General features: G+C 31.8%; 1 protein-coding gene across 1 annotated transcript in view; it reads right to left on the reverse strand.

Annotated features, from left to right (window-relative positions):
- Nucleotides 1–1,221: 1,221 nt before the first annotated feature.
- LOC127735128 (SCL-interrupting locus protein homolog) overlaps nucleotides 1,222–12,650 on the reverse strand; it is a 28,024-nt gene continuing 16,595 nt past the window's right edge. The window contains exons 13-16 of the mRNA XM_052245208.1: nucleotides 10,391–12,000; nucleotides 9,630–9,798; nucleotides 6,348–6,478; nucleotides 1,222–4,267 (exon numbers count right to left, since the gene is read on the reverse strand). Coding sequence (XP_052101168.1) covers nucleotides 3,241–4,267; nucleotides 6,348–6,478; nucleotides 9,630–9,798; nucleotides 10,391–12,000 — 2,937 coding nt within the window. The 3' untranslated portion in view covers nucleotides 1,222–3,240. The remainder of the gene's footprint in view (nucleotides 4,268–6,347; nucleotides 6,479–9,629; nucleotides 9,799–10,390; nucleotides 12,001–12,650) is intronic.

Raw genomic sequence — 12,650 nt, forward strand, 5'->3', positions numbered from 1 at the left:
TTTTAAGAAAGTTATTAAAATATTAAAACTTTAACCACAGAGTGAATGTAATGTTTCCTGGGGGAAAAACTAAGTCCATTTATAAGTAAAATACGGAAAAACAGGATTTTTTTTTTTAAATTTACTTCTGGATACTATCTTATGATCATAAACAAGCTTCTGTCCAAGTTTGGTAGAAATCCAGGATAGTTTAAGAAAGTTATTAAAATTTCAAAAACTTTAACCACAGAGTGAATATTTGTGGACACCACCGACGACGACGCCGACGGAATGTAGGATCGCTATGTCTCACTTTTTCGACAAAAGTTAAAGGCTCAACAAAAATGGGTACCCCAAGATAAGTCCATGATTTGCTAAGGAAAATCCAAAATATAATTTGGATAAAAAAAAAAAATTGAAAGTGCTCAATGGCCTTTATTTCTGATTATTGGTCTAAAAGTGGATACAAATGTTTACTGTAGTGTAGAGATATGACAAAGTCCATGTCATGTTAAAGATTGGTCGGCTGGAGAAATAGATATTGTAAAAAGACATTATGTGATTCATATTCTTTCAAAGTTTCATAAAATTCTGTCATGTGGTTCAGGAGCAAGATTTCACTGTCACTATATACAAGCTATAAAAGCTTTTATAAATTCCCATTTGCTAAAAAAAAATTAACATGTCAGTAGTATTGTTTCAATTTTTAAACTGAATTTCATCATACATGCCAGTATGAGATAAATTTGCTGCTTATTTAAGAGAAAACTCTTGTACCAGAAGTCATGTTAAACTTCTTATAAACTAGTATTTGTGATAAAGTAGGTGTTCCAAGTGTACCACATCTCTTATGAAAAATGAAATTCAATTACTGTATTTGGATGTTATGAACATTTAGTATTACACTGCAAATGGTTTTAACAACCTTTCACTTATTAAAGCAATTGCTAAATTTTTTACCAGTTTAGGAGTTTGAAGAGATAAATTCATTCAAACTGCAACTTTGAAAAAACTTTCCGCCACAAAGTGAAAGGGTAAAAACCTATGGAATAAGCAATGTAAATAAATCTTTTAACATTTTGTAGAACTAAAAAAAAAACCAAACATATTTATATTGACATGTTGTATAGACTCTTGTCTGTTTGTTGACCATGAATGTCTTTTAATTTTTTGTGTTGTTTGGTTGCTGTCTAGTTTACCCCACTTCTACTATTCATGCATATCATAACATTGAAAGTAAAATAAATAGTTTAATTTTATTCTGCTTTATATTTTCTAAAATAAATAAAATGCATTATATAACAATATGACATATAATAAGATTTTCAGTTTCTAACATACAGCCAGGTAAAACATCATCTTTCTCTTAATTTTCTATCATACAGCAGTTTAAAAGAGTTCATATCATACAGCAGGTAAAACTAGGTCCAGATCATACAGGTATGTTCTATCTTAAACAGGTGGTTAAAAACATAAAGGTAACAGCTGTAAACTGATCAATAAAATAATGTACATGTATACTTATTAAAAATACTTGTTTCTCAAATATTGATTTGTACTTTTTCAATAAAATAGCAAGTATTTAGAGTAGAATTTGTGACATTACTATCCATCAATTCAATTATTCTATTTAAAAACTAAAGAAATATTCAAATATACCTACAACACTAAACAAATAAATGCTTTCTAGGCATACCAATGAGGAAAACAACTGACAAGGTCACAGTCATTTTTAGTTCTTTTGATTAAGGAAGATTGAGAGGTTTGAGTAGACAAGTTTAATTACTCCCTTAAATTACTTCACTTGGGGAGAAAAAAAATTATGCAGCATTTTTGTGCTACCGGTACTTATCAATATTTTTAAAATTTGATTTTGTATGTGCTCAAATGATTTTTTTAGTTTTATTTGTTTTCAAATGCAATTTGACGAAACTTGTTACTTAACCCCTAAAATATGATACAACCAAATTATTAAAAACTAAAAATCAATTTGGTGTAACCCAGTTTTATACAGCAAACATATCCTGACACCTATTTTCAATCACACAAAACAATAATATTTGTATGCCATTCGTGTTTCAACTTTATGAAATTTAATGAAAAAACTGAAGAAATGACACCCGTAGATGTTTTTTTTTAAGAAAATTATTTTTTTCATAAATTTAGGTACCAGCATTTGAAGAATAATGTTTCCAATTCGAAAGATTTTCCTGCTGTGAATAACAGGCTGTAAATATCAGTTCTTTTTGACAATACAGTGACCACTATTCTTAAATTGTGATATTACACAACTGTCCAAGGTTGGGGAGGGTTTGCCTCCCACAAACATGTTTAACCCCACCAAATTCTGTATGTTATGTCAGGCCCTTTTATAGCTGACTATTCATATGGAATGCTCTTTGTTGGAATGGCCATACAGTGACCTAAATTTGCTACTTTCTATGTCATTAGGTGGAGAGTTGTCTCATTGGCAATCATACCACATCATCTTTTTTTTAATATGTACTATAAAGTCATATAAATGATGAGGAAAAAATGCATAGTATTTTTAAAGGAACATTATTGAGAATGGTTTACAGGCTAATGATCATATAAAATTTCATTGAAATTAAACTAATTTATATATAAACTAATTGTTTTCCATAATTCTAAATTAGCATTAAAACTAGACTACAATACTGAGCTATCAAACTTGGTTTACCTGTATTAAACTATAAATAAATAATGTGGAACATAAAGTGGAAAAGTTTTTTTTTTTTGGGGGGGGGGGGGGGGGGGGAGGGGGCTTGTTCTCTAGTTTAACAGCTATTTTGTGAAAAAAAGAATAACATTTGGGTTCAGTGAATTTATTGTAATTTTTATGTTCAGTATCTTTTCTCCAAGTCAAATAACTAGAATTGACCAAACTTTAAGGTGAACCTGTAGGGGTTATAATGAGTGTTTTTGGCTTTATCATATTAGATTACTATATAATGCTATCTTACTTTGATACCAGTAAAATAAATTGATACATAAACAAGATTAAATCTCAATAATATCACAGTTCCATGGAAATGATGCAAGGCTTTTAAAACCCATCAAGGTGCTGTACAGAACAAGTGTTTTGTCACAAATTTACAAGTTCTATTATCAGAACTAATATCACAGATAAAATAAAAGATATTTTTACATCAAACTAAAACAGTAAATGAATAAATATGCCCTTTTACTAATACAAAATCTATATAAAATGTTTTGCTGTTTATCCTAATTAAATTTTTGCTATAATAATTTTGGTAACATTCTTAATCTTGTAATATCTAATATTTTATCATCATCATCTGGATACAAATGTTTATATTGGTTTTCCTGTCTATGGTGATCCATTCGGTTTTCTGCTGGACTTCTATGATCAAATACATCTTGTCTGTCTTCTGACACATTTGGTCTTTCTTTGGTAATGTGAGGGGAAGCTTGCATCCCTGGTGATGGAGTAAAATGATAGTTCATTCTCCCAAGTTTTTCTGATGTCTTTTGATGACTGTTATTAAAAGGACTGTTTGTCGGACTGTTGATGAATTGGTTCTTTGTTTGACTGTTCATAAAAGGACTATTTGTTTGACTATTTGGAACAGAATATTTTGTTTGGCTATTTACAAATGGGCTATTTGCTTTACTATTAACAAAAGGACTATTGGTTTTATTTGTTATATTTCCACTATTTACAGAAGCAGTCCTGTTGCGATTATCTGACGGAGTGTTTGTGACATTTTGACTATTAACTAAAGGACTACCCACATGTCGACCGCTGACAGTTTGTCGTGTGGGTGTTTTATAGCTGTCATTGCCTGTGTTGTTAATAACATCCTGTGTCAGCTGTACAGGAGATTCAGATCTACCAGTTATCGTACTAAAATTTAATTGTAGTTGGTAACTTTCATTTTCAGTACTATCTGCAGTTGTATTCCGTGAATCACTGTTTATTAGTCCATGCTTCTCCATGTATTTCCTTGTTGCAAATGTCATGTCATTTGGAGACATTCCCATGGTAGTAACGTTTGGCGTAGCTTCTTTGTCATCTGATAAAATATGGCGTAACATGGCTACACGCTGATGACTGTTGTTACCTCCTAATTTTGCTTTAGTTTGTAATTTTGTCATCTGAGTAAGTTGTTCATCCTTCAAGTATTTCATGGCCATAGCATTGATTTCCATTGAACAATCTGAGTCGGAATCAAACATCATAGACATATAATTGATTTTTGGTATAAATGTTGTCTCAAGTGGTGTTCGACTTGCATTTCCAGATCTGTAAATAAATTTAAAAAATTTCTTTTATGAAGGCTTTTTGTTTGTGTTTATGATTTCATTATTTTCTTTATACAGAAACACAGGTGTTACAATTGATAATTGATAGAGGTAGCCTATTTTTATTATTTTTAATCCAGTCAAGGTAATGGCATAAAGTTTTATATGTCTATAATATGTATGGATTTTACTTAGTTTTCCTTTGTTTAATTGATCTCTGAAGAAAAATTAACTTGAGAATAATTTGGATCAAGACTTAAAAAGGAGAGGACTTAAATTTATTCTGAGCGATTACTGTGTACTGAAATAGTACAATCAATGGTGTTCAGGGGGTAAATCTTGTTATCTTTTTCATATGAAAAGCATAGTTTTCATAAGAAAAAAATGAAACAATGAAAACATGTTGGAAGAAATAAAATAAAAATGCCATGTTTTTTCAACATTTTTCCGGACCATTTCGGCAAAGTGACTTTGTATGTACAAGATTGTAGATTGATTGGCTCAGGTAAATGCATGCTAATTTAAATTACATTTTTTTACGGCAAAGCACAACATAGTGATATATATTTGTACATTATCATATGACTTTAAATATTTTAACATTTTTATAAGTACCAGTAATTCTTCTCACAGCTCTGTGACTGTAGTCATACACAGTGACCAACAAAGTTGAGAATTTCCCTTGTGTAAAGTAGAGGATGAACAAATGTTCATATGTCCCAAACAAAGGAAAAAGAATGTTTTATTCCACTTGCTATACTTTTTATATTCCCTGAACATAAAATACTATTTTACATACAATTTTCATATCTACTTACTTTTATAACAAAACTCAACATAAACAGAAGTGACCATGAGTTAAGCATTTATTCTATGACAAATTTTTTTGTTTTGTTTTTAAGTCTGAATTAATTTTGAGCACGATACTGACTGTACTATCACGGTTTAAAAACATTCAAAACGTTATGTACATTATCTGCATGCAATGTCACACAAGGTAGTCCTGATATTCAGAGGGGAATTATCTGGAATATGAAGTTTTGTCCAATGTCATGTGGGATAGTATCAACCAATAAAATATTGATTTCGCTATCAATATTTACATACAGTGGAATAATAAAATAATATGCTACCTATGGGTCCTTCATTAACAGGTGGTATCTTGTTCTCTTATCCTACAGATAAGTACCCACCAGTATAAAGGAAATTTTATATATATATTGAATATACAGAAAAGTTCCTCCTACAAACTGAACAAGATTGCCAACTTTAGCTGCCATAATACTGGTGCATATCACTAAAGCAACATTTTTGACAAAATAGGCAGAAACATATACTAACTTGCAGAAATCATAATTGGGTTCTTTATTTGAAATAGAGAATCACAGACTTTGCTGGTATTCTATGTGCCAATAAAAGAGGCTGACCATGCCAATCATTGTAAAAATAATCTAATCGTATAAATCTGCGCCAATTTTGAACTTGACGAGACATTGGTCATATAAATCCTTTGACATAAATTTTGAACTTTCTTTGACGATTTTCAATATTTTTTTCATAAACATACAAAATATTCTAACTGCATTGATTTTCAAACTCATCTGAGATATTGCTGATGTAAACTATTGACATAAATTTCATTTTAAGGTATTCATTAATCTTTGAGGAGATATGTAGGTGCAGGAGTAATTAAAATGTTTATTTTCCATATTATCTACATTTCCAAGGATTTTTTCTTAAAAAAAATTAAATTGCGGTGATTTTCAAACTCATCCAGAAATTGCTGATGTTAAATTTGACATGAGTTTCATTTAAATCCAAAAAGCTGCTAGCAGGAGAATGCTTGCAATGTCAATTTTTTTATATTACTTACAATTTCATTGGGCATATTGCCTCAAATAATAACTGACAACATGACTGAACGGCACTGATTTTAATCTCAGCAGAGATGTAGCTAATGTTAACCTTTGACATGAATTTCATTCATCTCCAATTAAATTGTTTGCTTAAGATCACTTACAATATAAATCTTTAATATTATGTACACTAGAAAAAAATAGTATCAGTTTGGTGGTTCATACCTGTGTTGTATAGAGTTGATGTACTGGCCTAACATAATACTTTGTTGCAGCGTATCATTTTGTAATGTGTCTGTTTGGTCTCCTAGTGGCGATTCTGAATCTTGCTGATTCAGCAGTACTTGAATGTTATTCTATAAAAAAAATCACAAAACCTCAATTAAAGTAGATCAGGGGTCTAAATTAAAACTAATAGAATTTTCTAATAATTTGCAAATATAATTTATATCATGCATTTTTTTCTTCAAAAATATAGTAATAAACAGCTGCGCCATGAGCGCATGATATGCCCGTTGTCTTGTGTGTGAATTTTTATGCAATAAGCATAAATAGTTTCTGACATACGGCGTGACATGCGAAAACCCCCTTTTTTTTTACAAAAAACTCAATATCTCTAAAATAAAATTTTGAATCAAAACCAAAAAGTATACAGATCTTTAGATTAATATAACTAAGTGTGTAAAATTTTAGCAATAATCATAAATTGTTTTTGAGATACGGCGTGACATGTGAAAAAAAACACACACCTGTTTTAGTTACTAAATCCCGTAACTCAAAAAGTTTTAATCTTGTTTTCACCAAAAAGTATACAGATCGTTTGACCATCATAAGAAACAACTATGTTAAGTTTCATGACATTTGGATAAGTCATTCTCAAGTTACGGTGCGACATGTTTACGCCGGACAGACAGACAGACAGACAGACGGACAGACGGACATTTGTATACCATAATACGTCCCGTCAAAAAAAACGGGCGTATAAAAAGTATTGTTCCTGGAGCTTTTTTTCAAGCTACAGTTTATGCAAAATTGTCGGATTGTGTATAGATTATACATAGAATAAACTGTTAACACAGAGATATGTCTCGCCTATTTGTTATTTTGATAATGCAAATTTTGAAATTTAAATAGCAATACTTTAAGTTATGCAAGTATTCAAAGTCAATGAACCATGACTGAAGGTACAGGGCTAAACAATCTCCATGGAAATGAGATGTGCCAATGCTAATGCAACTGCATACCAAATACTATTGACTTTTCATAAGTCGTTCCCTTTAAACAAACCTAAACACAAACATTAACTTGTAAACTATGTAAAAGTTTCAAAGTCAATCAACCATAATGAGGGGGTGGGGTTATATAATTTCCATGGAAATGAAACTTGCAAATGCCAATACATTTGCATACCAAATATCATTGATATAACATTAGTGGTTCCCCATAAACTGACCTAATTACAAACTTATACATGTAAAGCAAGCAAAAGTTTGAAAGTCAATAGACCATGACTGAATGGTAAGGACCAAATAGTCTCCATGGAAATGAGATGTGCTAATGCTTATACAACTTCATACCAATTATCGTTGACCTACCACTAGTGGTTCCCCATAAACTGACCTAATCACAAACTAATACATGTAAACTAAGCAAAAGTTTCAGTCAATAGACCATGACTGAGGGGGCAGGGCCAAATAGTCTCCATGGATATGAGATGTGCCAATGCTAATACAACTGCATACCTAATATCATTGACCTAATATCAAAACTTTAACCTGAAGCGGGACAGATGGACGAACGGACGGACACACAGACTGAAAAACTCTCGTAGGTGGGGCATAAACAAATTTGTAAGGGGTTCTGCAGAACCCTGTGTCTCGCCTGTGATTCCTGCTGTCAGTGTAAAAGTGTATTTCCATTCTCAATTTTATTAAAAGTGAGTCCATTTATCAGTAAAATACAGAGTTTAAAAGTCAATTCAAACAAATTTCTATAGATGCTATTTCTAGGTATTGAAGATCAGCTTCTGTCAAAGTTTCATAACAATCCATAAAGGTTTACAAATTTATCATGTCAAAAAAATTTAATCCAAGTCTGTCTGTAAATGTTAACTGTAAAAAAAAAAGTCCATCTATCAGAAAAATACTGAAAAAAAATAAAAGTTTGCTTCAGACATTATCTCTTAATCATAAAAAAGCTTCTACCAAAGTTTCATAAAATTTGATGGAGCTTTGACAAAGTAATTGGTGTGTAACAAATTTTAACCCCAGACTGTATCAACTTGTTATCTTTCAAATAAATCTAAGTCCATTTATCAGTAAAATACAGAAAAATGAAAATAAATATTTTCAAAATCTTGCGCTGGATACTGTATTTTGGTCATTAACAAGCTTTTTTGGTCATTAACAAGCTTGTGTTCAAATTTCATAAAATTTCATGAAGGTTTAACAAAGTTATTGATGACTGAAAAACTAAATCTGACTGAATCTGAATGTTTATTTGTAAAAAAAACAATGTCCATTTATCAGTTAAATACGGAAAATTTCATTTTCAAAATTTTGCTTTCTATACTGTATTTTGGTCAGAAACAAGCTTCTGTCCAAATTTCATAAATTTCCATGAAGGTCGACATAGTTATTGATGTATAAAAAACTTTAACCACAGACTGACCCTAAATGTTGACACCGCCCACACTGACGACAGAATCTAGTATTGCTTTCGCGACATAAACTCTGCAGGCTCGACAAATACACAGTTATAATAAGATTAAACAAAATTTTTCTTCATTTAGAAGAGTATTACAGATAAATTACATTCCTCTCTCAAAATTTGTATATCATATTAATGATCTATAGACCGATTGTGTTCTGCTTTTGAAATATACAAGATGGCGAAAGACACCAAACAAAAAAACAAATACAAGCATTATCAACTTGAACTCCAGAGTTGAACTACCTATCTGAAATTTTTAATTTATTCAAGAAAATTCAATTAGTGACAACTATACCAATATTTTTTACTTTAAACTTATCCTTACTTTTTTGTAACAATCAAAATTAACTAGTGTCATCAAAACATATCATGGTCCCTGACAATTCTGGCATAACTAAAGGAAACTATACATTGCAATGTGAATTCATTAATATTCAACATATACCTCCAGTTTTTGTTCTTTCACTGGTAGACAAATTGCTATTTACAGTTGGAAGAAACAGAAAAAATGTTAAAACTACAAAAAAGACCATGAAATTCATGTAAAAGAGAGGCCAAGAATACCAAAGGGACATTCAAACTCATAAGTCGAAAATAAACTGACAACGCCGTGAACAATAAAATATATTACCCAAAAACATGTAAACACACAGAATACACAATAATCATTTGTTTTTTTTTTATATCAAATAAGTTATATTTAGTCTTTTCATAAAGGTTGATGTACAATGCTCACAAATAACTAACAGTTAAACCATCTATAAATTAATTCATCTGATTTGTTTGTATATTTACCATTAATCTATCATAATATTCCTTATCGTTTGTGTCAACCGGGTCCTGTTCATCGCCTGAATCTTCTTCGTCTGGTCTACCACACATACTAGCACTGGTAGGACTTTTATCAATAGAATTAGATAGGGTATCCTGGGAATTACATAATGTATCTCCTGATTTCTCAGATCTGAAAAAAAAACACAACACAATCTACATGATATACGATTACAAACTTTGCCTCATCCTATAATTACACATAAACCATATTCATATTATCAAACTGAAATTGACCTTAAGTGTGAAAAGGCTAAAATGTTGGCAACTTAGTATCTGATAAAATGAAATTCAACTGAAAGTTTATAAACTGTGAATTCATCATTATTTGTGGGATACCAATGTTTGTTGATTTCATGGGTACAGGTGAACCACTAATCTAAATGTTTAACCAAGTACTAATTTTTAATAGGCTTGAATGTTCTTTAGTAAAAACCCGAAATCAAATATCCACAAAAATACATCACTTTCTTAATAAACAAAGATTGGTATCCACAGTAAACCAAGAAAGTGTAAAATATATGTAGATGAGATCTACTTTTTGTGGGATCTACTTTTTGTGGGATCTACTTTCATATGACAGTTGGCAGACCATTACTTCACTCATCGGGTCATAAAGAAGGACAGTTGACCTTGATAATAATCTGTTTTCTTGTAATATAAGAATGAAATATCATCTACCTTATTACCTTCTAAAACAAAAGCTAGTTTGTTTAGTGCCTTACCTGGTAGGGGAAGAATGATAGCTTGGCATATCAACTATCATATCAGACTGTATGCTATCTATTGTCTTGTCATGGAGTGCCATGTTATTAACTACACTGGACAGATCTTGTGAGGCATCTAAATCAAACTCATCCTTGTGGGTACTATTGAATGGAAGTATCCCACGATGACGTATCTCTGCTGGAGTACGACCATCATCCCCACTACACTGTGACCCTTGTCGTGGTGTATGTTCACCTGATGATTCACTAGACCTAGATGACATTGGTTTCTGGGGACTAGTCTGAAGAGAAACAGACTGACGGCTTGGAATTTTGTCTGGAGAGAACGCTGTAGTATTGACAGCAACAGAACACATTTCAGCTTTGCTGTTATTATGAGTAGAATTAGTTTTATTGACAGAAGTCACTTGAGTGTCTAGTTCTGTTGTTGTGGTGTTCTGAGATGAATTACTCTGATTTGTTATTAACATTTGTATCTGAGACTGTAACTTTTTAAGCTGAGCATCCTGTTGAATCAAAAGCTGATAAACTTCTGGAGGCACCTGATTCCAGTTGATGTTTTTACTCTGTAATACAGAGTCTGGCTCTTCCTCCATGGAAGCACTATTTTTACTACTTGGTCTTGGTGGTGGAATCTGCTTCTCTGGTGTGACACTCAATCCACTGTCATCACTAGACTTACTACTGTCAGCATGTGGAGAAGGTCGCTGTTCCTGATGGACATTTCTCTGCACACTATTTGCTACATCAATTTGCTGATTTTGTGATGTAATTGGAACAAACTTATGTTGTGTATTAGGTGCTGTTTGATGTACATTAGTGATCATTCCTTGCTGATTATTGACATATTGTTGACCCATTGGTCTATATCCATGTGGAACATCTTGCTGACAAGGATAAGGCATCTGAGGTTGTGTAGCAATTTGTTGTGGCTGTGGCGGTCCCATTATTCCTTGTGTAGGGACATATCCATGTGATGGCTGTCCATATGGCATAGAGGAATAGTTTGGTGTGACATACTGTGGATATGGTTGAAACACTTGTCCTGGCACAGTTTGAGGTAGCATCCTTTGAATTGAGTTCATTTCTGTCCTATTGTGTGTGTTGTTTTGTTGAGAAGCCATGTTCTGATACATAAAATTTGGATTCTGAAATCTAGGATCCATATTAGAAGTCCTATTTTGAAACATAAGATCCACATTTTGATTGAAATGGTTTGAATTTGAAGTTCTATTTTCAATTGTAGGATCTGAATGAGAAGTTCTACTTTGAATCCCATGACCTTGATTAGAAGATTGGGCAGAATTATCAGGCTTTGGAACAGAATTAATATAATGTTGAGCAAGTCGTCCACTATGGAAATTAGTCTGTTGATGTACATTTTGTTGAGCATTAAATCCAGACGCACTATTAGAATGTTGAACATTTGGCTGTTCATGTAGCACTGGCAAGTTAGGAGCTACTTTACTCCGTGTAAAGTCTGTCATGTGAGAGACACCATTTGCTTTTCCCTGAGTAATTGTTGGTTTTTTTGGATTAACACAAATACCTGAGTCTTCCCCAAATAATAAACTGACTTCAGGAACCATTGATGTCATCACTGGAAGCTGGATAAAAGGGGAAAAAAGAAATTTACTTAAAAGGTGAAACAGTGGCATTTATTCAAGTCATAGTTTTTTTTATCAGTTATGAATTATGACACTATAGTTGGTACAACAAAAATAAGTTTTTACATAATCAAAAAACAATTTAAAGATGTTTTTGCAATATTTTTTTAATAATGCATTCAAGTATTTTTTCTAAATGCAGAAAGAACATTGTTTCCTATAAAATAAACTGTTAACACAGAGATATGTCTCGCCTATTTGTCATTTTGATAATGCAAATGTTGAAATTAAAATAGCAATACTTTAACATGTAAGTTATGCAAATATTCAAAGTCAATGAACCATGACTGAATGTACAGGCCTAAACAATCTCAATGGAAATGAGATATGCCAATGCTAATACAACTGCATACCAAATATCATTGACCTAACATTAGTGGTTCATCTTAAACTGAACTAATCACAAACTAATACATGTAAACTAAGCAAAAGTTTCAAAGTCAATAGACCATGACTGAGGGGTAGGGACCAAATAGTCTCCATGGAAATGAGATGTGCTAATGCTTATACAACTGCATACCAATTATCATTGACCTACCACTAACGGTTCCCCTTTAACTGACCTAATCACAAACTAATACATGAAAACT

Source organism: Mytilus californianus, unplaced genomic scaffold (assembly GCF_021869535.1).
Source record: "Mytilus californianus isolate M0D057914Y unplaced genomic scaffold, xbMytCali1.0.p SCAF_1, whole genome shotgun sequence".
In the NCBI taxonomy this organism is placed as follows: domain Eukaryota; kingdom Metazoa; phylum Mollusca; class Bivalvia; order Mytilida; family Mytilidae; genus Mytilus; species Mytilus californianus.